This window comes from Ranitomeya variabilis, chromosome 1 (genome assembly GCF_051348905.1).
Source record: "Ranitomeya variabilis isolate aRanVar5 chromosome 1, aRanVar5.hap1, whole genome shotgun sequence".
NCBI classification, from domain to species: Eukaryota; Metazoa; Chordata; class Amphibia; order Anura; family Dendrobatidae; genus Ranitomeya; species Ranitomeya variabilis.
Window position 1 is genome coordinate 881258415 of NC_135232.1, and position 26701 is coordinate 881285115.

General features: G+C 47.2%; 1 protein-coding gene across 7 annotated transcripts in view; it reads right to left on the reverse strand.

The window, feature by feature from the left end:
- CENPE (centromere protein E) overlaps window positions 1-26701 on the reverse strand; it is a 211295-nt gene that overhangs the window by 166424 nt on the left and 18170 nt on the right. For all 7 annotated transcript variants that reach the window (XM_077278140.1, XM_077278132.1, XM_077278125.1 and 4 more), the window contains exons 3-7: window positions 14543-14632; window positions 14345-14463; window positions 2115-2234; window positions 1884-1965; window positions 870-937 (exon numbers count right to left, since the gene is read on the reverse strand). In XM_077278140.1, the coding sequence (XP_077134255.1) occupies window positions 870-937; window positions 1884-1965; window positions 2115-2234; window positions 14345-14463; window positions 14543-14632 (479 nt within the window). The remainder of the gene's footprint in view (window positions 1-869; window positions 938-1883; window positions 1966-2114; window positions 2235-14344; window positions 14464-14542; window positions 14633-26701) is intronic.

Genomic DNA, 26701 nt, shown 5'->3' on the forward strand with positions numbered 1-26701 from the left:
TCCTATCTGTTCCTGACATGTTGGCGATGTGAAAGAGATAGAGGTAATATGATACACATATGGTGGGACTGCAGTAGAATCAAGCCATTCTGGGAAAAGGTTTTTTTTCAAATTACTCTTTGGTTATGGGTAGGAGTTTGGCGTTCAGCCCTAAGATTGCTCTTCTTTCTATTTTTCCCCTTTTTCAATTGGTTCCCAAAAATAAAGATACTGTAGATAGTCTCCGGTTTTATTTAACTGCAGCGTGGTTTGCAGTAAAGCATTCACTACAATTCTGTAGCATAGGCACCTGTAAATGATTCAGGGTATGTGCACACCTTGCGGATTCGTGTGCGGATTTTTCCGCGCACATGCTGAATAATCCGCAGGATTTACATGCGTTTTTACACCTGCGGATTCCAAATATGGAGCAGGTGTAAAACACAGCGGAATCCGCATTAAAGAATTGACATGCTGCGGAAAATAAACCGCTGTGATTCCATGCGTTATTTTCCGCAGCATGTGCACTGCGGATTTTGTTTTCCATAGGTTTACATGGTACTGTACAACGCATGGAAAACAGCTGCGGATCCACAGCGTCAAACCGGCTGCGGATCCGCAGCCAAATCTGCAACGTGTGCACATAGCCTCAGAACCTTAGAGTAACAAAACGGACTTCACATGGGTGACAAGTGAGAAAAAAGAAACCAAAACAAAAACAATCCCACTTTTCTGGATGAAAAATTTAACCCATTTCTTGCATGCATCTGTGACCCCCAGCCTCAATCAGTCTATTGCCCTTGGGAAAATTAGTTGCACACTCACAAATAAATATATTTTTTAGGTTTGGCTACTATCACACACAAATAGAAAAAAAATAAAACTCTTACCATCCTAAAAATAGTGTGGGAGCGGCTGCTGTGGTCATTCATTTTTGTCTCTCCATAGTGTCTGTGTTCTGCAAGAGAGAATACAACGGTGACCACTCTCCAAGCCGTTCTGTAACATTAGCAGTGATGTATAAAAGGTGCTCAACATCAAAATATTTTATTGGTCTTTGATAAACTGAAACATGTGTGTCCTGTTATGCTGCCCCATACAAAACTTTTGTCCATATCCCCATTATTTGCTAGTTTGTTGGCTGTGGCCAGCAGCAACAGATGTTGATATCAGAGTCACTAATATGCAAGTATTTAAAAGGGAATCCGTCAGTAGGATCAGTACTTCCGAAGTAGTGATGAGCGAACGTACTCCGATACCACACACGTTAGCAGAGCATTTTGGGCGTGCTGCGGCTGCATGTTTTACAGCTGTTAGCCAGCCGCAAAACATGCAGAACTGAACTTTGTCTCATTACAAACACATTTGCTGCAGCTCTCACAGCTCTGCTGTATAGGAACAATATTACAACCCTGTCTGTGAGATGGAACTTACAGATGTGTCAGTCATAATCACACACAATTCTACAGTGAGATCAGGAGAGCGACCATTACACATCACACTGGTAACTCGCCCCCTTTTATTTATAATAATCGCTGGAGGAAAATTCTCACCCAAGTCAGAGTCAGGCCCATTGCCTGGAAAGGCTTATTTTCATTTAAGAAAAGGGAGGCTCTCTGGAATAAGATATCAGATTGCAGATATCACTTTATTCAGCTTCCTATGACCTACATGCTCATATAGGCGGCTTAGGAGGTTTGATCCTACGGACAGATTCCCTTTAAAAGCTCATGTCCAAGGTACAGTTCAACATTTAGTTTTCCCTTTACTCTGGTCATCTTAACCAGTTTGGTGCCTGTATGAGGGGGTGCTGTCTGCATGGAAGGATGTAGTATATTTTCTACCCAGTGTCTTCTCGTGGCAAGGTGCTGTAGGGTTCCCCATACAAACAATAAGATTCTTACTTTCTCCCTTTTTAATCCATTGCATCACTTGCTCAGGTATAGTGACAACCTCTTCAGTCAAGTCCGCAACATACACTGTACGCTGCAAAATCAGCAATGACACAAGAAAATAGGTTTAGCTTAGCCATTTTGCAAGGAAAGTAAATTACAAAAACTTACAATAACTATGCCAGAATTTTTAGCTTTCATAAGATTTGGCAAAGTAAAAAGTGATTTTTAGTTTCCACTTACATTGAAATCTTCACGTACTTCCAAAGGTTTCTTTTTTCTGTTGTCACACAGAAGATCTGTGACAGATTCATTATAAATTTCCATATAGGAGACTCGCAATAAGAACTCTCTGTTTGGGATCTAAGAACAACAACAAATCAAGTCCTCATCAATTCATACGGTTAGGCTACGGTCACACAAAGATGATGTGGAGGTTACAACCAGATGTGCCAGAGAAAAGCTGTACTAGCAACGTTTGGCATTCCCTTCAATTATGTCAGCTCTTCTTGCAGATTGCACGGAAGACAGGTTTTAAGGTCCTTGCTTAGCTTTCCAATCTCAACAGCTTCATAGGCATATGTGAGGCTGTCCAGATCCGGTCAGGAGGCCTGTGGCCAATCCAATCATTGGGGCCCGTACACAGATAGACATTGAAGCCAACCTAGCACATGTGGCTTTAGCCACAAGCTGAAACCTGTAACAGATACATCTGTCTGGTAATAGTGTGGTGAGTAATGGATCCAGGACATCTGCATTAATCTGTAATATAGCGTTATAATACACGAACACAGAGGGACGAGCCATTAGGATTGGTGTTGTGCACGCCACTCTTAATGAAGAGTTCCTGGAGTAGGATATGGCTAATTCACTAAAGTTCCACCTTTATGGGAAATTTTTTTTCTATTTAAATGCATGTAATTGGGGGTTAAAACATGTTTTGTTGCAATTGGGTTGCATTAAGAAAATTTGCAATCTATAGCCTGTGTTACACGGTCTAAGGCTGACCGCGCAGAATGAGTTATCAGGGAAACTTCCCTCACATATAGCACAGATGTCCTGTCCATACAATGGCTAGTGGAGCCCGTGGCCAGACCAGTCCACCAGAAAGCCAGTTAAACTGACGATGGGTGCGGTGTTCACTTCTTTTTTGTGAATATTCCATCTTCCATTCAATTGCTGCATTTATTTTTGGATGATAGGAAATTGTTCCAAATAAAGACCTACCCTAAAGGGAGTAACCGCACTATATATTCTGCATCTGTCCAAATGGGAGCCAAATTACTTAACCATAGGTCACGGCCAGGTGGTTCAGAGATGCTTTGTGTGCCTTCTTATGAGTGCTATAAATATATCTCTGTGAATATTATAAAAGTTCTGTTTTGGATTTTGCTGGGTATAGTGTGTTCTATGGGAATATAGCTATATCTGTTGGAAGCCAACATGGACCATATCTATTATACGTGTAATATGGAACGGACAATTGCATTCACAAACGTTGGATAACAGCGAAGGCCTACATCAAAGACATAGACTATAAGCCTGACTGGCCTCCATTCCATTTAGCTGGGCTTGTTGCTCTGGATCAGTGGGGGCCATGGAGGGTCAAACCCCCTAGCAGAAACGTATCACCTATTCCATGGATAGAGGATAACTTTTAAACTTGAGAAAAGCACTTTAAGAGGGTTGATCACTTTATGTTTAATTTCACAAGTGTGGTGGAAACAGTATACAAGTGTTGATTTCTTCTTTTGTGAAGGATTTCCCCCTTATTAGTGCAGTCCTCTACAGTCTACCCGGTGCTCCTGGCCGTTATTGCACAGGGGAGACTTCTGATTGTGCAACACAGGGCTACTCATGGATGCGTCGGTTCACAAACTACCCCATCAGTGACCATATTTAGAATGAAGCCCATGGAAAATACTACCAACAAGAAATAAGCACTGATCTGCTAATAACATCACCAAGTGGCATATAATTTGGTTTTTTGAGTATATTTTTGAAAATAAACAGTGGCCAACCACTTTATGGTGTGGGCACATGTTAAGTGTTTGGTGCAGAAAAGAGGGATTTTTGGTACTTACCGTAAAATCTCTTTCTTGGAGCCTTCATCGGGGGGAACACAGATAACCGTGGGTGTATGCTGCTGCTGCTGCTAGGAGGCTGACACTATGCAGAAAAGGAAAAGGGTAGCTCCTCCCTGGCAGTATACACCCACGAGAGGCACCAAGTACCTTAGTTGGTGTAAAAAGCAGTAGGAGAAGCGACAGAACTCAGAAACATAAGTACCAACTCAACTAGGGCTTTTAGGCCCCACACGGTAGAAAAAACAAGCAGGGAGGGTGCTGTGTCCCCCAATGAAGGCTTCAAGAAAGATTTTACGGTAAGAACCAAAAATCCCTATTTCTTTATCGCCTCATTGGGGGACACATAACCGTGGGACGTCCAAAAGCAGTCCCAGATAAGTGTGGGTAGAAAAGGACTAATAGAAAAGGCTCTGGTCGGCCGATGCGAAACCGCCGCCTGCAGTACCTTCCTACCAAGACGAGGCCTGGGTATGAACCCTATAGAACATCGTAAAAGTGTGCAAGGACGACCAAGTTGCTGCCTTGCAAGGCAGAAGCCTGGTGGCGAACAGCCCAAGAGGCTCCGACAGCTCTGGTGGAGTGGGCCTGCACCCTTGGAGGTGGCAGTTTCTCACGAATGCGGTAGGCTTCAGTTATAGCTGAGCGAATCCAACGGGAGATCGTGGACTTTGACTCCTGAAGACCCTTTTGGCGGCCCTCAGAGATGACAAACAGAATTGGATTGGCGAAAAGAGGCAGTTCTAGAAAGATAGATCCGGATGGCTCTGACCACGTCCAGTTTGTGAAGAGACTTTTCCAGAGGATGAACAGGGAAGGACAGAAAGAGGGAAGGATGATGTCCTCAATGATGTGGAAAGCGGACACCACCTTGGGAAGGAACATGTCTAAGAACTACCTTGTTCTGGTGTAGGACGAGAAACTGAGGTCGGCAGGATAAAGCTGCCAACTCGGAGGCTCTCCTGGATGGACCAGCGAACCTGCACTGTGTGTTTTCGGAAGACTGCTACCCAACCGAGGAGACTCGTGTTGGTGGTGATGACTTGCCACCAAGGGGGGAAAAAGGACCTCCCCGTCAGGGCGGAGGAGGACAGGGTCCACCAGGTTAGGGACTGCCGTACATGGAAAGGCAAACGAACTGGACGGTCGAGGGAAGTCGAGGTCCTGTTACAGAACAGAAGGAAGAGCTGGAGGGGGCGAGTGTGGAACTGGGCGAAAGGCATGGCTTCCATAGAAGCAACCATCTTTCCCAGAACTCCCATACAGAATCGTAGGGGACAGGGGATGGATGTTTTAGAGACTGGACTGCCTTGCGGAGAATGGAAAACTTGTACTTCGGGAGAAATACCCGAGCCAAGTTCGTGTCGAATTCCATGCCCAGGAATGTCAGACGCTGAGAGGGAGTCAGAAAGGACTTTTCTCGGTTGATGATCCAGCCGAGACGGGTCAGAGTGTCCAGAGAAATTTGAAGACTCCGTGCACAGTCTTGATGAGAAAATCCCTTGATCAGCAAATCGTCCAGGTAAGGGATAATGAGAATCTCCTGGAATGAAGAATGGCCATGACAGCGGCCATGACCTTGGTGAAAACCCTCGGGGCAGATGCCAGGCCAAAAGGGAGGGCCGTGATTTGGTAGTGAGATTGTCCTGAATTGCAAACTGAAGGAATTTCTGGTGCCTCAGACATATAGGGACATGTAGGTAAGCACCCTGAATGTCTACTGAGCAGAGAAATTCCCCCGGCACCATGGCGGCTATCACTGACCCTAGGGATTCCATCCTGAAGTGGCGGAGACGAACGTGACGATTCAGCAATTTCAGGTCCAGAATAGGACGGAGAGAGCCGTCTTTTTTCGGGACTACGAAGAGATTCGAGTAGCATCCCAAAAAACGTTCGTTTGAAGGGACGGGAACAACTACACCTGCGGCGACCAGAGTAGATACTGCTCGAAGAAAGCCAGGTAATTGGGAAGGCTGTCTTGGTGGACGAGAAAGAAAGAAGATATTTACTGGGAGGGAAGAAAACTCGATCTTGTAACCGGAGGTGACGATCTCCGTGACCCAGGCATCGCTGACCACCGACAACCAGCCGTCCTTGAAAGCAAGAAGTCTGCCTCCCACCCTAGAAAGGTTTCCAGGTGGGGGCGACCTGTCACTTAGAACAGTATCTGTTGGAACAGGACCCAGAGACCCTTGAAGGTTGGCTCTTAGGCCTCCAGCTGGGGGCTGGCTTGTAAGAGGGTTTCCGTCATTCGCCCGAGGCGCGTTCCTGTTGTGATGAGGAATCCGAGGCTGCAAATGAGCGATTGAGGGAGAGAGGTGCTTTTGCCTCCGGTGGCGTCCGAAATTATCTGGTCTAGGCGAGATCCAAACAGCCTGGAACCCTGGAAGGCTAAGTTGGTAAGGGACTTTTTGGAAGTGGTATCTGCGCTCCACGTCTTCAGCCAAAGGATGCGGCGAATAGCCACGATGCTGCTACTTGCTCTGGCCGCACAAGCTTACAAGCGGTAAGGACAGAAACTTCTGACAGAAAGACGAGAAACAGGCGGGTCCACTTTGGGGGACTCTGCCCACCTGGAAAGAAGATCGGCACTAAAAGGGTACAGAAGGTCCAGGTGTTTTCTGCCCGAAAAACGCTTTTCGGGATGCTCCCAGTGCTTAGACAAGGTAGACTCAAACCCCTCGTGGTTGGGAAAAGAACGAGAGTGCAGTTTTACTCGCTTAAAGGAAACGGAAGCATCCTGGGAAGGAGCCTCGTCCTGCTTAAGTTTGAGGGTTTGAGAGATAGCCGACATGAGACTATCAACGATTGCCTGCATACTAGAAGTCTGGACTGAATCAGAGTCAGACCCGGACTGGGAATCTATGTCCGACCCAAGGTCCACCTCCGAAGAGAGGAATTGGGAAGAGGAGAGCAGCTTGGGTGGTGCGGAGGGACCCAGAGAGGTGGATGAAGAGCCAGACAGAGTCCTCTTCCTAGAACGGCTGGCTGGTCTGTCTCTTTGAGGGACGATATCAGGTGCTTGCGAATCGCCATGAGGGACGTTCGGAGCACTGGTGGCTGCAGAGAGCAGTGGAAATCGTTCAAGCGCCAGGACCAGAGACTGGGATACCTTAGTCAGGTCAGAGACCGACTGGGACATAGCAGCAACGTCCCACTCTGGGAGAGGGGGGAGTGCACTCCTCCCGAGAGTCGGAGGCTTCCTGCGGAGCAGACATGGTAGGAGGACTGGCAGAAAGGCGATGATTGGCCTGACCACTTTTTCTTGCAGCGAGCGCAAGTGTAATGTATTACAGTAGGCTTGGGAAGAGAAGCCCCTGCAGAGATGGACATATGTAGAGTCTGATACGCTTATGCCACAGAGGGCTAGAGGATATACTGACAGAGAGGAGCTAGCCTAAAGATGGGGCCTACTGGACCCAGCGATAGCGGCAGAGAGTAGCTGTGTCCCCCAGGGCAAAGAATCCCTCCGCGGCAGAGTGGCACACGAGGAGCTGTGCTGTTTCCAAGATAGAGGAACGCAAAGCCGGCCGTGTGAAGAAGGGAGGCGTGGCCTATTTAAAAAGGCGAAGTGATAGGACAACGGAAAAGGAGCATGTCCCTGCAAGGTGATAGGATCGGCGGCCAGAGATAGACAACGCTGGAAGGACGCATGCAGGGAGGGGGTGAGGCCAGTCCAGCCGCACGAAAGTGAAAGTGCGGGGAAGCGTGCCTGCCAGGGAAAGGTATGGGGCGACCGCACTTAGCGATGGAGCGGCACTGAGCGATTGAGCGCGGGACATTTGAAATACTTACCTGACTGTCCGTAGTCTGCTAGACTCGTCCAGGGGCCCGGGGAGTGGGAGGGTCGCTGGATAAATGAAACCTTCGTCCCACACCGACTCCAGAACTGTGTAGAAGACTGCATCAACCCCCTAGGGAGGTGGGGGGAGGTCACCGCCGGTGACCACCGTTTTCCTCTCAGCCCTCTCCGAGGAGAGGGGTGAGGAGGGACATGGCAAGGACTGGCCACCAAAATCAACCCTGGAGCACCTGTGAGGGTGACAGGGGAGCTAGTCCTGCCGGCGGTCCTGAGAGAGACAGAGTGGGTGACACCACACTGGTCGCTCAGCCGCCTATCAGGGGAAGGCAGAATGAAATGAACACCGTTTCCCAGAAGCTTTAATATCTCAAAAACAAAAAGAATTAATAAAACACAACAAACCTGTAGAAAGAAAGGTTAGCTGCGGATCTGGGGAGATCCATGTCCGCCTCCTACAGACACTAAGCACAAACTGAGGTACTTGGTGCCTGTCGGTGGGTGTATACTGCCAGAGAGGAGCTACCCTTTTCCTTTTCTGCATAGTGTCCGCCTCCTAGCAGCAGCAGCATACACCCACAGTTATCTGTGTCCCCCAATGAGGCGATAAGGAGATTTTTGTGTACTCACCGTAAAATCTTTTTCTCCGAGTCAATCATTGGGGGACACAGGACGAATGGGTGTTATGCTGCTGCCACTAGGAGGACACTAAGTTAAACACACACAAAAGATTAACTCCTCCCCTGCAGTATACACCCACGGGCTGGACAATCCAGAGCCAGTTCGGTAACAAAGCAGTAGGAGTAAACCAGTTAAAAACAGTAAACATGTTATAGTCAAAACACGGACTGAAGAGAATAACCGAGCCAACTAGGCTAACAGGGAGGGTGCTGTGTCCCCCAATGATTGACTCGGAGAAAAAGATTTTACGGTGAGTACACAAAAATCTCCTTTTCTCCTACGTATCATTGGGGGACACAGGACGAATGGGACGTCCCAAAGCAGTCCCTGGGAGGGTAACAAGAAGTTATAAATGCTGTGCGTGCCTACGAGCTACAGATGAGACACTGCCGCTTGTAGGATTCGCCTACCGACGGACGCGTCTGCCGAAGCCTGAGAGTGCACATGGTAGTGCTTCGTGAATGTATGCAAGCTGGACCATGTAGCAGCCTTGCAGACCTGAGTAGCCGATGCCTGGTGCCGGATGGCCCAGGACGCACCGACTGACCGGGTAGAATGAGCCTTGATCCCCGGAGGTGCGGCGTGACCCTTGACACGGTAGGACTCTTGGATGGCGGAACGAATCCACTTGGCAATGGAGGCCTTGGAAGCGGGCAGACCCTTCCGTGGCCCCTCCGGAAGAACGAACAAGGCGTCTGACCTACGGAGAGACGCCGTTCTGGAGACGTAACGTTTGAGACCCCTCACTAAGTCCAGAGTGTGGAGAGCCCTTTCCGTGCGGTGGGAAGGAGCAGGGCAAAGTGAGGGAAGGACAATTTCTTCATTAAGATGTAAGAGGAAACGACCTTCGGAAGAAAAGTCGGACATGTCCGCAGAACTACCTTGTCCTGGTGGAAAACGAGGAAAGGTGGTTGGCACGACAGAGCCGCCAGCTCAGAGACACGTCTAATAGACGTGACAGCCACGAGGAAGGCGACCTTCCACGACAAGAACAGCAAGGGCACCTCATGTAAGGGCTCAAAGGGGGGCTCTTGAAGAGCACAGAGGACCAGATTCAGGTCCCATGGTTCCAAGGGCATTTTGTAAGGCGGAACCATATGAGAAACTCCCTGGATGAAGGTTTTGACTTGCAGTCTGTTTGCAATCCTTCTCTGGAAAAGAACCGAGAGAGCAGAAATTTGGCCCTTAAGAGAGCTGAGGGCAAGGCCCAAGTCTACGCCTGATTGAAGGAATTCCAAAATGTGAGGAATAGAAAAACGGAGGGGAGAACGTCTCCGATCCCTGCACCAGGCGAAGTATGCCTTCCAGGCGCGGTGGTAGATGCGCATGGAAGAAGGCTTGCGTGCGCGGAGCATGGTAGATATAACCGTCTGGGGCAGCCCCTTCTGCCTCAGTACCCAGGACTCAACGGCCACGCCGTTAAACACAGGACCTCTGAGATCGGGTGGTAAATGGGCCCTTGAGACAGGAGGTCTGCGCGGCTCGGCAGCCTCCAAGGTACGTCTGAGACCAGTTGAACCATCTCGGCGTACCATGTCCTGCGTGGCCAGTCCGGAGCGATGAGAATTACTGGAATCCGTTCTGCCTTGATCTTCCTGATCACCTTCGCCAGAAGGGGAATTGGAGGAAAGATGTATGGGAGTCTGAAACCCTGCCATGAGAGGACGAGAGCGTCGGCTCCGAGGGCTGAGGGGTCGTGAGACCTGGCCACGAAAACGGGAACCTGGCAATTGAGGCGAGATGCCATTAGATCCACGTCCGGAGTCCCCCATCGAGAACATATCTGGTGAAAGACTGCGGGATGGAGAGACCACTCTCCGGGATCGAGACTGTGGCGACTGAGAAAGTCCGCTTCCCAGTTTTCCACGCCTGGGATGTAAACTGCTGAGAGTATGGAGTGGTTGGTCTCGGCCCAGCGGAGAATGAGCGTTACCTCGGCCATGGCCGCTTTGCTGCGAGTGCCCCCTTGGCGGTTGATATAGGCTACCGCAGTGGCGTTGTCGGACTGGACTCTGACCGCGCGGCCGGAAAGGAACGGATGAAACTGGCGGAGAGCCAGTCTGATTGCCCGAATCTCTAAGATGTTGATGGGCAGCTGGGATTCCTGCAGGGACCAGCGACCCTGAGTCGAGTGGCATTGGAACACTGCACCCCAGCCGAAGAGACTGGCGTCCGTTGTGACAACCAGCCAGTGCACCGGAAGGAAAGACTTCCCCCGAGTCAGGGAGGACCTCTTGTTCCACCACCTGAGAGACTGCCTGATTGGGCGAGAGAGCAGGAGACGGCGGTCGAGCGAGGCGGGATTCCTGTCCCATACTGCTAGAAGGGCGTGCTGTAGGGGACGGAGGTGAAAAACAGCAAAAGGCACTGCCTCCATCATCCTGCCGAGTACCCTCATGGAGAAGCGTAGGGAGTGAGGGCGAGGTTGGATAAGCTTTCGGACTTCTCTCTGTAGAGTGGAAACCTTTTCCGGAGGTAGTAGTACTAGACCCTGAGAGGAGTCTAGGATCATTCCCAGGTAGGATATGGATTGAGCCGGGACTAGGGAAGATTTTTTGAAGTTGATTTTCCAACCCAGGCGCAAAAAGGTATTTATGGTGACGTCTACTGCTTCTGAGCAGGATCGAAAAGAGGAGCCCTTTATGAGGATGTCGTCCAAGTAGGGCAACACCACTATGCCTCGAGCATGGAGAATGGCCACGGCAGCTGCCATGACCTTGGTAAACACCCGAGGAGCGGTGGCCAGCCCGAAGGGTAGGGCGACAAACTGAAAATGGTGCCCCTGGACCGCGAAGCGGAGGAAGCGCTGATGAGACGGTAGGATGGGAATGTGCAGGTAAGCGTCTTGAACATCTAGAGATGCAAGGAACTCGCCCTCTTCCAGAGAGGCAATTACCGAGCGGAGAGACTCCATGCGGAATTGACGTACGCGAACGTACTTGTTGAGAAGCTTGAGGTCTAATATTGGACGTACTGATCCGTCCTTCTTTGGTACGATGAAAAGATTGGAATAGAAACCTTGGTACCTCTCGTTCTGAGGTACCGGGATGATGACCCCGTCTTCCCATAGCGACTTTATGGCCTGGAAATACTGACGGACCCTTGCTCTGGGAGGAGGGGACTGGAAGAAACGAGATGGGGGAAGAGAGACAAACTCTATCTTGTAACCGAAGGACACTAGGTCGCGGACCCATCGGTCGGGAACTACCGAGAGCCACGCGTCCCGAAAAAAAAGTAGGCGGCCGCCAACTCTGTCGGTGTCCCTCGGCATTTGCCAAAAGTCATTGAGGTGGAGACCTGTTAGGTCTGGGCCCTCGGGATCCCTGTTGTCTGGGTCTGCCTCTCCAGGAGGGAGAAGGTTTGTAAGACGGCTGGGAGACTCTGTCCTTGCGCTGACCTCTCCCGACGCCGGGTGGCGCGGAGGAGGGATTGGACCAATTGGAGTTAAAACGGAAATATCGGCCTCGGCCCTGTTGGTTGCGAAAGGGCCGAAAAGTTCGTTGCTGGGGAAGGAATTTGCTCTTTCCTCCTGTAGAGTCTGCGATTATTTTGTCTAGTTTGTCCCCAAAAAGGCGTTCGCCCTGGTATGGAAGAGACGTGAGGGATTTTTTGGAGCCCGAGTCCGCCTTCCAGTCCCTGAGCCAAAGGGATCTGCGGATCGTGACCGCATTGGCCGCTGCCTGTGAGGCACAGTTGGCCGCGTCTAAGGATGCGGAAACTACGAAGTCCCCCGCTCTGGCAATCTGAGTGGTCAGGTGTGAAATTTCGGGGGGTAAGTCGGCACGTAGTGCTGTAGAGGTTAAAGACTCAGCCCAATGGGTCATGGCTTTTGCAACCCACGTGACGGCAAAAGAAGGAAAGAGAGAAGCCGAGGAGGCTTCAAAGGCCGAACGAGCCATCTGTTCAATTTGTCTATCAGTGGGATGCTTGATGGACGCACCCTCGGAGGAAGATAGAACCGCCTTGGTGGCTAGCCGCGACACTGGCGGGTCCACGGAGGGTGACTGAGACCACTCCTTAGCTAGGTCCTGAGCAAACGGATACTTCAATTGCATAGCCTTCTGACCCGAGAAACGTTTATCCGGACGGACTCTATGGAGATCGACAATGTCCTTGAATTGAGGGTGCGTAGGAAAAAATTTATGAGCCTTTGTGGTTCGCCCGAATGACACGGGATGAACCGCCTTGGACGGGGTTTCCTCCTCTAACTGTAGGGTCTGACTTACAGAGTCTATGAGAGAATCTAGGGTCTCTTGATCGTGATGATACTCTGGGGAACAGGACGCGTTGGATGCGTCGTCCAGGAAGGATTCCCTGCTATGAGTCGGGGATGAGTGGCGAGAGACATCGCTCTCTGAGCCGGAGGGCTGATCACGGACCGGAGATATTACCCTGGACCTTTTAGATGAGTGAGGGCTTCTGGAAGCGGTACGACCTCTAGGCCGAGAGGGGTTCTTAGACCGCGTTACATCATCCGTGGAAGTGCCCTGGGTAAGGGACGGCTCACGGAGGGACTGTATCGTCCTTTCCAAGGATGCCACAGATCGAGCAAGGGAGGACGCCCATGCGGGGGTACTAGGCTCGCTACATTCCGGGACAGAGGCCGGAGTATCCTGTGCCGCAGACATTTCGCAGGCGGTGCACAGCGGAGCAGTGTGACCTCGGGGCAGAGATACCTTGCAGGAGGTGCACACAGCAAAAATAACAGAGTGGGTCTTTCCAATCCGTTTTTGCCTAGACTGTGACATGTTTGTGATTTAAGTGAGCGTACTGGCAGGGGGGGAGACAATCCTAATGCGTGCGTCTCACCAAAGTGTCTGCGGTGGCCTGGCAGGTAGATCCTGAAGTCCTGTGCGCTGCGGAGCTGCAGAGCCACCAGCGTACTTCCCGGTCCAAGATGGCCGCCGAGATGTGAGAAGGGCGCTTCTCGGGAACGAGAAGCGCCCAGGGAGGGGGCGTGTCATGGGCGGGCGTTGGCGTGCATGTAGGCGGGCGCTGGAGTCCGGCCCGGGCCGGGTTGCCAGTGCACCAACGAAGCGCCGGAATGCCCGCCGTGCCCCCTCAGAAGTACAACGCTGCCCCGCGGCTGCAGAGCCGCATTAGTAAGAGAGAAAGGGGGCCCCCTCCTGTCAGCTCGTCGGTCCCCGCACTTACCCTGTGCGATGGAACCGATGCTCCATCCACCTTCACCTTGGTAGGGAGAGGGTGGAGAGCCTCTGCCGCCGTGCGTCATCCGCTATATTCAGTGGTGATGCAGTGGGCGGCTGCACGGACGCCATGTCAGTCTGTCCGGCTGTGCCCTGGCTCCAGGAAACTTAGGTGGATGATTAGTCCCCGTGGTCGCCTGAGAGGGAGGGAGGGAGGGAGATCGGAACGCTAAGGAACCGTCGCCACACTGAAAAGTGAGCCAGGGCTGGCATCCATCGTCGCGGGAAAGGATACAGGAGGAACGCTCCATGTACTTGCCAGTTGTTGGTGCGGGAGAGATCAGAGCTGAAAATTTGCCTGTCGCTCCCTTCTCTCCGTTAAATCCAAAAATTGGTGGGGTCCAGAGGACCCAAGTGCCTCCTGAGACACTAAGTAAGAACTGGGTCTGGATTGTCCAGCCCGTGGGTGTATACTGCAGGGGAGGAGTTAATCTTTTGTGTGTGTTTAACTTAGTGTCCTCCTAGTGGCAGCAGCATAACACCCATTCGTCCTGTGTCCCCCAATGATACGTAGGAGAAAAAGAAATTCTGCATCTCTTGGCAGGAAAAATGCATAGGGGGGCCTTTTAGATGCAGATTTTTTTCTACTTATTAGGAGGAGTGAAATCTTCCGCAAAAACACTGAAAATTTACATGCTGGAGATTTAAATATGCAAGGAAAAAAATAACGCAAGTGATGCGACGAGCGGCCAATAAACTTACCTCCTGAATGATTTTAAAAACCTCTCCAACAGCTTGAGGGATTATTCCCAAGTTATTTGGTGCACCCATCATGGTGTATGTTTTTCCCGAAGAGGTTTGCCCATAGGCAAAAATAGTGCCTAATAGAAATATAAACAACATTATCACCAACTCAGCACCTCCTGTAGTCACGCTGGATCAGAGGCAGAAGCTACTCACCATTGTAACCATGTAAAGCCGAACGGATAATGGGAACCGCTACTTCCTGATAAACCTGAGCTGTCGTTTCATGAGAATGAAAGACACGATCTGAAAAATGAAATAGAAGACTTTACATGTCATTTTTATAAGCCAAGATAATGGCATTAGGGCCAAGTATTGTAAATTAAGAAGGCAATAAATAGGATTATTGTACCCTCCTGATAAGACTCTATAGAGCGGCCCTCAGGACATGTGCAGACAAGGGCCCCGATCAAAAAGGCCCCACCAGAAGTCAAACGTAAAAGTTTTGTGACTTTTCAAAACTTAGGTGCAACTAGGAGCTGCACAAAAATTTGGCAACTTTTGGCATTTCCACTTCAGTTTCTCATTCTGGCTGTGCCGGGGCAGGATGCCACAGCTCGTCTAAAAATTTGTGATGTGTGGCGGCACTCCCTACACCCGAAATCTCACTCTAGTCAAAGACTGGAGTGAGATTTCTACAAAGCCAAGGAAATAAGCTGGAGGATAAGTTGACATATGTGCATGTGTAAGGGTACCGTCACACAGTGCCATTTTGATCGCTACGACGGTACGATTCGTGACGTTCTAGCGATATCCATACGATATCGCAGTGTGACACGCAGCAGCGATCAGGGATCCTGCTGAGAATCGTACATCGTAGCAGATCGTATGGAACTTTCTTTCGTCGCTTGATCACCCGCTGACATCGCTGGATCGTTGTGTGTGACAGCGATCCAGCGATGTGTTCGCTTGTAACCAGGGTAAACATCGGGTAACTAAGCGCAGGGCCGCGCTTAGTAACCCGATGTTTACCGTGGTTACCAGCGTAAACGTAAAAAAAACAAACCGTACATACTCACATTCCGGTGTCTGTCCTCCGGCGTCTCAGCTTCTCTGCACTGTGAGCGCCGGCAAGCCGGAAAGCGAGCACAGCGGTGACGTCACCGCTGTGCTTTCCGGCTATGGCGCTTACACAGTGGAGAGAAGCAGAACGCCGGGGGACAGACACCGGAATGTAAGTATGTACTGTTTGTTTTTTTTACGTTTACGCTGGTAACCAGGGTAAACATCGGGTTACTAAGCGCGGCCCTGCGCTTAGTAACCCGATGTTTACCCTGGTTACCCGGGGACTTCGGCATCGCTCCAGCGCCGTGATTGCAACGTGTGACCGCAGTCTACGACGCTGGAGCGATAATCATACGATGCTACGACGTCACGAATCGTGCCGTCGTAGCGATGTAAATGGTATTGTGTGACGGTACCCTAAGAGCACGCTCACACTACGACCATTCCACAGACAAAACCCAAGAGCAAAAAAAAAAAAACAGAATGGGACCCTATGAACACTGGATCCTGCACACACTGTGAAACGCAGGAATCCGGTGACGGATGCAGTTTTTACTTTTGAGCATGCCTGGAAGCATATTCCAACCCGGGGAAAAGTCAGTCTCTCTCTCGTGTCCCGGAAATTTCTCCATTAAAATTCAGGCAACAACGTGTGTAACGCATCCGTCGAAACACTGGATGCGTTACACACGTTCACTATTTGCACGACGTCCGTCGATACGTCACAACGCCTGCCAGCAGACGGAATTATGAAAGAGGCCTTAACTGCTTTAGGTTTCCAGAAATGCTGAATGGTTAAAAAGGAACGGTCACCTTGCAAAATGCTATTTACCTGCAGATGTACAGTTAATCTGCAGGTAAATAACATTACAATGCTGCCCAGGCAGCGGAAACTGCAACGTCTGCTGGAAAATGAGCTTATTTGGTCCAAGCGTGCGTGGAGTGGCAACAGTCACAGCTCACTAAAAAAAAAATGGGAGTGGTGACTAAGAATATCTTGAGATGGAGCTAATTGGTCTGCGCTCAGATATAGGGGAAGGTGCTGGTAGAATGGGGGTATTATTCCAGGGTGCCAGACTCAGTATACACCACATTCTAAAAATCAATTGCAGTTTTTTTTATTGTGAAATATGCACAGCAACACATGTGAGGTATCAGGACAGAGAGATAAAGCCAAAAAGAACATTTCGATTTGTCCTGGGTCTTTATCATATGGACACTGTGTCAAGCATATAGGGTGAGGAGGGAATAGCAAGCGCTAATGCACAAGATGTGCAAGCATACCCACACACTCCTAGGCTTACTTGGTGCACTCGGCGTGCAAATTTTGGCATGTTTTTCACCTCTTTGATTTCTGTTTAACAGTAAGAACATGTGTAAGGAGTTAAAAGTACAAGAAGAGTCTGGGGGCGGTTACCTTCTCGGCGATGTGCCCGGAACCTTTGAGCTGTGCCGCAGGTTCCCTAGGGGAGAGACTTGTAGACTGGGACAGCAGGGAAGCAGCCAGAGAGCGGGAAAGGGACGCATGCAGGAGAGAGCAGCTTGCAGAACAGCGTGCAGAGCCGGGTGCAGCTGCGCTCCAGAAGAGAGAGAGAGAAAGACTGCCCAGAAAGACTGCATCTTGTAGAGACTGCCCAGAAAGACTGCATCCAGTGAGTACTTAAAGCGGACTCTGCTGTGACTTTAGGGGGGCGCTTTGAGACCCGTTGAGAGACTACTACACCCTGGCCCCTGACTCCTGGTACAGAGACTTAACAGTGCAGAGCCCCTGTTTTCCTGGTACAGAGACAACAGTGCGGAGCCCTGATTTTCTGGCTGTGCTATAAAAGTTAAAGACTCAGAGCCTGTGCATACCACACTAACTCCCGAAACCCCAGGCAGCAGGCTCTCAGAGACTACTCTGCTCACGGACCACAGAGGAACGACAAGTGCCGCTGATTCTCGGCGCCTACGTTGGAGAAGACGACCCTCCAAGCAAGGCCTCATGAGACTGATAAGTGTTCTTTTCTCAAGAAATCCTGATTAATTCTGTTTTATTGTTTAACTCCCGTATTTTTGCATTGTTTTATTGCTAGTTATTTTCCATTGCTTCCTCCCTGCGAGGAGAACCTAATTCCTGTTATTAAACCCCTCAACTGTTGGTCTGTCTGTTCCGTGGTGACATACTCAGTACCTGCACGTTATTACACATGGAAGAGGCCAGGAGCCATTTGGTGAGCTGCATTTCTTGCTACATGTTCACAGACTTACCAGTGGAAAAGACAAACTTCAAATGCCAGAAAAGCAAGCCTGTGTCCCTGTTGGAGGAAAAGTTGCAAAATCTAGAAGAGAGGTTAGCTACATTGAAAATCATTAAGGAAAGTGAAGAGTTCTTAGAGCAGAATTATCTCTTCATGTTGCAGAAAGAAGAAATTTTAAGTACACCTGAAGAAACAGAGAAATGGGAGCATGTGACACATAAGCAGGAGGATTGGGAGGCTGTCAGCACCCATACTGCTCAAGGAAACTGTACCAGGCTCTCGCACAGGAGAACAATGGAGAAATACAATCAAGATAAGACTTTGCCCACAAACAACAACCTTGTACGCCCTCAGGAGTCCTCCTGGATGGAGAAAGAAAAATGTTGTGAGGAAGAAACGGAGAGTTGTAGTCATGGGGGATTCCCCGTTGAGAGAAACAGAGGCCGCAATCTGCAGACCGGATATAACCTCAAGAGAAATGTGCTGTCTTCCAGGTGCAAAAATTAAAGATGTGTCGGACAGGATAGCAGGACTCTTCAGACGACCACCAATTCCTGCTAATATGAGGGGACAAATGACACCACAAGAAAGGACCTGGAAACCATCTGCAGTGACTTTGAAAACTTAGGTAGGAGGTGGAATAAGATTTTGCAGGTGAACCACGGGCTACGTCGATGGTGCCGTCAGCAAGGATTTGGATTTCTGGATCATGGAGTGAATTATTTATACAATGGACTGCTTGCTAGAGATGGGGTGGAAAACTGGATGGACTGGAAAACATGTATTTGGAAGTCGCCTTGCTACACTCATCAGGAGAGCTTTAAACTAGAATATGGGAAGGGAAGCAAAAGGCCAGAAAAGACCTTACACCCGACAACTACTATTGAGAATTCTGCTATTAAAAGTAGAAGGGAAGAACAAAGACCAAAAAAATCTAAATAATAAAAATATTAGAGAAAGAGAAACCAATCACAAACCAAAATGTTTCTATACAAATGCACAAAGCATGGGCAAACAAAAAGAAGAATTGGAACTACTAACACAGGAAAATAAATATGATGTCATTGGAATCACTGAAACTTGGTGGGACGATACACATGACTGGAATACAAGACTAGAAGGATACAACTTATTAGCAAGAAACAGACTTGGTGTTGCATTGCATGTTAGAAAAGCGTACATCTGCAGAGATTGAAGCTTCAGAGACTTGGAGTTCAACGGAAACTGTCTGGGTAAGAATACAAGTTTTTTTTTTCATGTTAGTGCTCATTCCAATACCCTTATACCTAGTCTTCTAAGAATACAAGGAGAGGACAACGGAAAAGGACCACCATTGTAGGCATTTACTACAGGCCGCCTGTGCAAGCTGAAGCTATGGATGAACTTTTTATGCATCAAATGGCCAAGTTCTCCAAACAATATGATATAGTGGTCATGGGAGCTTTCAACTATCCAGACATTTGTTGGGAATCTCTCTCAGGCAAAACTAACAGGTCAAGCAAAGTCTTATCCTCTCTTGCTGACAACTTTATCTTCCAAAAGGTAGGGGAGAAAACAAGGGGATCTGCTACCTTGGATCTAATCCTTATAAACAGGGAGGAAATGGCTTGAGGAGGTAAGAGTGGCTGGGACCCTAGGAGGTAGCAACCATGCTATTTTAGAATTTTGGATAACTAGGAGGAAGACCTGTGAAGACTCAGACTTCAAGGTTAAATCTCAGAAAGGCAGATTTTAAAAAAGGGACTCAGAGAATCGGAGGGATCCAATGGTTGGATATCCTTAAGGACAAAAATGTCCAGGAAGGATGGGAAATCTTGAAAAATTAGATTCTCAAAGCACAATCGTTATCAATTCCAAAAAGAGGGAAGAATACGAAGCATTTAAGGAAAACAAGCTGGATGAACACAGAACTTAAAATACATGCTAAAAGGAAGAAAAATGTTTATATATGCATCCCTCTTTCCATTTGATAAAGAAGAATATAACGCTCTCTGCAGAACCTGCAGGGCACGAATCAGATTATCTAAAGCTGACAAATCAATATAAAAGGATTTTGGGGATATGTCAAAAGTAAAAGAAAAGTCAAAGATTCTATAGGATTTTTACAGGATGAAAATGATGAAGAGGTAAGAAAGGATGTTGAGAAGGCCGAGCTTTTAAATTCCTATTTTGCATCTGTTTTCTCTCAGAAAGGAAATGTACCATGGACTGATCTTCACTGTCCTATTAAAGGAATAGAAGAATCCAGGATATCTATAAACAGAAAGATAGTGAGGAAACACTTAACATGAATTCAAGTCTCCAGGTCAGATGAATTACACCCCAGAGTACTGAAGGAGATAACAGATGAAATTTCTGAACCACTCCATAATCTTTGAAAATTCATGGAGAACAGGAGAAGTCCCAGAAGACTTGAGAAGAGCAAATGTTGTTCCAATCTTCAAAAAGGAGAAAAAGGTGGACTCAGGGAACCATAGGCCGGTAAGTCTAACTTCTATACCAGGATCTTTGAATAAAATGATTAAACAACATGTATGCAAGTACCTGGATAAGAATGAAGTGATTAACCAGAGTCAGCATGGGTTTGTAACTAATAAGTCATGTCAGACTAACTTAATTTCCTTCTATGACAATCACTGACTGGGTGGATCTGGGAAATGCTGTAGATATAGTATATCTTGACTTCAGCAAGTTTTTTGTCAAAGTATCTCACACCATCCTTATTGAAAAAATAAGTATGGAATGGACAAGGCAATTGTGGATTCATAACCGACTTAGTGATTGGACTCAATGAGTGGTCGTAAATGGCTGCATGTCCAGTTGGAAGAATGTCAAGTGGGGTACCACAGTGTTCTGTCCTTGGCCCTGTTTTCTTCAACATCTTTATCAATGATTTGTGAGAGGGAATTGAGGGTACACCGATTAAATTTGCTGACAAAGCTAGGAAGGATAGGATAGGATAGGATAGGATAGGATAGGATAGAATAGGATAGGATAGAATAGAGAGAGAGAGAGAGAGAGAGAGTTCAAAAAAAGGTAAATAAACTGGAGCAGTGGGCAGCAACTAACAGAATAGTTTTTAATTTTTTTTAATAGGGAAAAATGCAAAGTACTACATCTGGGCAATTAAAAAAAAAAAAAAAAGAAAAAAAAAAAAAAAGCATATACAGAATGGAAGGAATAGGGCTAAGAATCAGCACATGTGAAAAAGACTTGGGTATACTAATAGATCATAAACTGAACATGAGTCAACAGTGTGATGCAGCAGCAAAAAAGACATGCAATTCTGGGATGTATTAACAGAAGCATAGAGTCTAGATGTTTTGTGACAGTCGAATAGCCGCGAGACATGCAACAGCAGGGACTCAAACATATTAAATCGAGCACGCCTAAGATACTCAGATAACACTCGTTCATCACTAATTATAACTAAAAACACGAGCTCACAATAGTTTGCCTTTTTTTGGTGCAGGTCAGTACAAACTTTAGCCAAATCTATAAAACGGCGTTTTAATAACGGACGCACAGTACTGTAGGGTTCCATAGGTTCAAGACTGGCATAAATAACTCCAGACTTCAAAAGTATCCTAAATTAATTTTAGGATGTTGTAAAAGATATGATCAATATAATTCCAAATCCTTGCCAAGTGGATGTAACAGTCAAAAGATAACCACCTTGTGCAAACAGCACTTTATATCGGGCTTAAAAGGGTTGTTTAATGCTTGAATACATTTTTTTTTCCCTAGGCATGAATGTTTTTTAAAAAAAAAACAAAAACAAAAAAAAAACAAACAGATATACTCATTCTTCAGAACGCTTATGGGCTAAGTGCAGGATGCTACTATTCTCAAAATGGTGGATAATGGAGGAGAATGTGACCAGACCAGTCCATGGCCGTCTCAAATAAAAAAAAAAATTAAAAAAACACCCCCCACACAACAAAAACAAAAAACACACCACACACATCTGTGCAGACATAGCTTAATACTTGATCATTAGTAAAATCCACAAATCATAGTCAAAACACATTTGTTAAGGATTGAGTGGGCAACCGCTCTAACAATAATCATTGTACATGTACGGCACTCATAGGGTGTGAGCTCAGGAGATGCAATACATCAGGCAGAAGATGGCTGTTATCCAGCTATCAGCTGAAAGTGGAGCAGAGCACAGCCAGATTCTGCTATCCATCTCTGACAGAGGTATTTATGTAATGTGCAGGCTGGGGCAAGTTCTGCTAAAGACAACCCTGTGGATGATGTTCATAGGAGACAGTGATTCTAACTATACACAGTTGTGTGAAAAAGTGTTTGCCCCCTTCCTAATTTCATATTCTTTGTTTTGTTTGTCATACTTAAATGTTTCAGATCACCAAACAAAATTTAAATATTAGACAAAGATAACACGAAATGCAGTTTTTAAAATGAAGGTACTTATTAAGGGGGAAAAAAAATCCAAACCTACAGGGCCCTGTGTGAAAAATTGATTGTCCACCAACCCCTTAAAACAGAAATTAACTGTGGTTTATCACACCTTTGGGAAGCAGAGTTCAAATTCCCTAGCCACACGCATGCCTGATTACTGTCACAACTGTTCTCAATTAAGAAATCACATGAATAGGACCTGCTTGCGCCTCTCAGTTTTGCCAGAAAACATCTGGATGATCCCAAAGACTTTTGGGAGAATACTCTGTGGACTGATGAGAAAAAAGTTGAACTTTTTTGAATGTGTATATCCCATTACATATGGCATAGAAATAACAGCATTTCAGAAAAGGATCAACATACCAACAGTAAAATATGGTGGTGGTAGTGTGATGGTCTGGGGCTGTTTTGCTGCTTCAGGACCTGGAAGACTTGCTGTGGTAAATGGAATCATGAATTCTGCTGTCTATGAAAAAAATCTTGAAGGTGTATGTTCAGGCATCTGTTCATGACTTCAAACTGAAGCACACTTGGGTTATGCAGCAGGATAATGATCCAAAACGCACCAGCAAGTCCACCTCTACAGGTCCTTCTCAAAAAATTAGCATATAGTGTTAAATTTCATTATTTACCATAATGAAATGATTACAATTAAACTTTTCATATATTATAGATTCATTATCCACCAACTGAAATTTGTCAGGTCTTTTATTGTTTTAATACTGATGATTTTGGCATACAACTCCTGAAAACCCAAAAAACCTGTCTCAATAAATTAGCATATCAAGAAAAGGTTCTCTAAACGACCTATTACCCTAATCTTCTGAATCAACTAATTAACTCTAAACACATGCAAAAGATACCTGAGGCTTTTAAAAACTCCCTGCCTGGTTCATTACTCAAAACCCCCATCATGGGTAAGACTAGCGACCTGACAGATGTCAAGAAGGCCATCATTGACACCCTCAAGCAAGAGGGTGAGACCCAGAAAGAAATTTCTCAACAAATAGGCTGTTCCCAGAGTGCTGTATCAAGGTACCTCAATGGTAAGTCTGTTGGAAGGAAACAATGTGGCAGAAAACGCTGTACAACGAGAAGAGGTGACCGGACCCTGAGGAAGATTGTGGAGAAGGACCGATTCCAGACCTTGGGGAACCTGAGGAAGCAGTGGACTGAGTCTGGCGTGGAAACATCCAGAGCCACCGTGCACAGGCGTGTGCAGGAAATGGGCTACAGGTGCCGCATTCCCCAGGTAAAGCCACTTTTGAACCATAAACAGCGGCAGAAGCGCCTGACCTGGGCTACAGAGAAGCAGCACTGGACTGTTGCTAAGTGGTCCCAAGTACTTTTTTCTGATGAAAGCAAATTTTGCATGTCATTCGGAAATCAAGGTGCCAGAGTCTGGAGGAAGACTGGGGAGAAGGAAATGCCAAAATGCCTGAAGTCCAGTGTCAAGTACCCACAGTCAGTGATGGTGTGGGGTGCCATGTCAGCTGCTGGTGTTGGTCCACTGTGTTTCATCAAGGGCAGGGTCAATGCAGCTAGCTATCAGGAGATTTTGGAGCACTTCATGCTTCCATCGGCTGAAATGCTTTATGGAGATGAAGATTTCATTTTTCAGCACGACCTGGCACCTGCTCACAGTGCCAAAACCACTGGTAAATGGTTTACTGACCATGGTATTACTGTGCTCAATTGGCCTGCCAACTCTCCTGACCTGAACCCCATAGAGAATCTGTGGGATATTGTGAAGAGAAAGTTGAGAGACGCAAGACCCAACACTCTGGATGAGCTTAAGGCCGCTATTGAAGCATCCTGGGCCTCCATAACATCTCAGCAATGTCACAGGCTGATTGCCTCCATGCCACGCCGCATTGAAGCAGTCATTTCTGCCAAAGGATTCCCGACCAAGTATTGAGTGCATAACTGAACATTATTATTTGATGGTTTTTTTGTTTGTTATTAAAAAACACTTTTATTTGATTGGACGGGTGAAATATGCTAATTTATTGAGACAGGTTTTTTGGGTTATCAGGAGTTGTATGCCAAAATCATCAGTATTAAAACAATAAAAGACCTGACAAATTTCAGTTGGTGGATAATGAATCTATAATATATGAAAGTTTAATTGTAATCATTACATTATGGTAAATAATGAAATTTTACACTATATGCTAATTTTTTGAGAAGGACCTGTATATGGCTCAAGGAAAGTCTTACTTACCGGTAATTGGATCCCCCAAAAAATCCCATTACCGGTAAAGTAAAGTAAGTTAGACTTTACCAATCACTCATGACAGCACCAGTAGAGAATTACAGAGAACAAAAATTCAGGGGAAAGACCACAGCCTGGAGCACCCTTCTCCCTAAAGGCGAGATAGGAAGATGTACCCACGTCCAATCTATAATGCCTATAGAAAGTGGAAGAAGACCATGTTGCTGCTTTACATATTTCTTCTACTGAGACATCTGATCTTTCCAGCCAGGAGGATTCCACAGCCCGAGTGGAATAAACCTTCAACCTCTCAGAGACCGCTGTGCCACTTGATGACTAGGCTAAAGAAATAGCCTCCCTAACCCATCTAGCAATTGTGGGTTTTGCTGCATTAAAACCCTTTTCTAGACCCCTGAAGGACAAACAATGACCTATACTTTCTCAAGCTTTATGGTGGACAGGTATCTGATTACGCATCCTCTGACATCCAGCATGCGAAGTCTTTCCTCCTTCTGGTTCTTTGGATTAGAACAAAAAAGGAGGAAAGGACAACTTCTTGTAGTCTATGGAATCTAGACGCTAATTTGGGAAGGTAAGCTGGATCTGGTTTAAAGATTACCCCATCATCTAATGTGGGTAAATGGCATAGCGATGGAAAGAGCCTGAATATCACTGACTCTTCTGGCTGATGTTAACACTACGAACAAGCGGTTTTGAGTGAAAGAATTTTAAGAATTACAGATTTTATGGGCTCAAATAAAGCTGTCAGTATCAAATTTAATCTAATGGTACTAAATTTGTCTTAGAAATGGGCCTATATCTCAACAAAGCTTTTAAACCGAGATATCCAATAAATTACCGGCCAAATCACAGCTGTATGGCACTCTGAGAAGCGCCACCTGCACTTTTAGGGTACTGGTGGACAATCCTAACTCAAGACCCTTCTATAAAAACTCCAAAATCTTGCTCACAGGAGCCCTATCCTCGACCCCAAGGAGGACAAGAACCTTCTCCAAGTTCTAGCATAAATCTTGGTCGTGACTGCCTTTCTAATCTGGAGCAGGGCGGAGAGGAGACTAAAGGTACCTTCACACTTAACGACTTTGCAACGATAACGATAGCGATCCGTGACGTTGCAGCATCCTGGATAGCGATATCGCTGTGTTTGACAAGCAGCAGCGATCTGGATCCTGCTGTGATATCGCTGGTCGTTGCTGAAAGTTCAGAACTTTATTTGGTCGTCAGATCGGCGTGTATCGTTGTGTTTCACAGCAAAAGCAACGATGCCAGCGATGTTTTACAATGGTAACCAGGGTAAATATCGGGTTACTAAGCGCAGGGCCGCGCTTAGTAACCCGATGTTTACCCTGGTTACCATTGTAAATGTAAAAAAACAAAAACAAACAGTACATACTCACATTCCGGTGTCTGTCACACGTCCCCCGCCATCCGCTTCCCCACTGACTGAGTGCCGGCTGTAAAGTAAAAGCAGAGCACAGCGGTGACGTCACCGCTGTGCTGTGCCTTACGGCCGGCACTCACAGTCAGTGCGGGAAGCAGACGCCGGGGGACGTTACGGACACCAGAATGTAAGTATGTACTGTTTGGTTTTTTTTACATTTACACTGGTAACCAGGGTAAACATCGGGTTACTAAGCGCGGCCCTGCGCTTAGTAACCTGATGTTTACCCTGGTTACCAGGGGACTTCGGCATCGTTGGTCGCTGGAGAGCTGTCTGTATGACAGCTCTTCAGCGACCACACAGCGACACTGCAGCGATCGGCATCGTTGTCGATATCGCTGCAGCGTCGCTTAATGTGAAGGTACCTTCACACTAAACGACTTTGCAGCGATAACGACGGCGATCCATGACGTTGCAGCGTCCTGGATAGCGATATCGTTGTGTTTGACACGCAGCAGCGATCTGGATCCTGCTGTGATATCGCTGGTCGTTGCTGAAAGTTCAGAACTTTATTTGGTCGTCAGATCGGCGTGTATCGTTGTGTTTGACAGCAAAAGCAACAATGCCAGCAATGTTTTACAATGGTAACCAGGGTAAATATCGGGTTACTAAGCGCAGGGCCGCGCTTAGTAACCCGATATTTACCCTGGTTACCATTGTAAAAGTAAAAAAATAAACAGTACATACTCACCTTCTGATGTCCGTCAGGTCCCCCGGCGTCCGCGCTGCTGCTCAGAGCTTCCTGCACTGAATGTGTCAGTGCCGGCCGGAAAGCAAAGCACAGCGGTGACGTCACCGCTGTGCCCTGCTACTGCTGGCGCTTACACAGTGCAGGGAAGCGGACGCCTGGGGACGCGAATGTAAGTATGTAGTGTTTGTTTTTTTACATTTACACTGGTAACCAGGGTAAACATCGGGTTACTAAGCGCGGCCCTGCGCTTAGCAACCCGATGTTTACCCTGGTTACC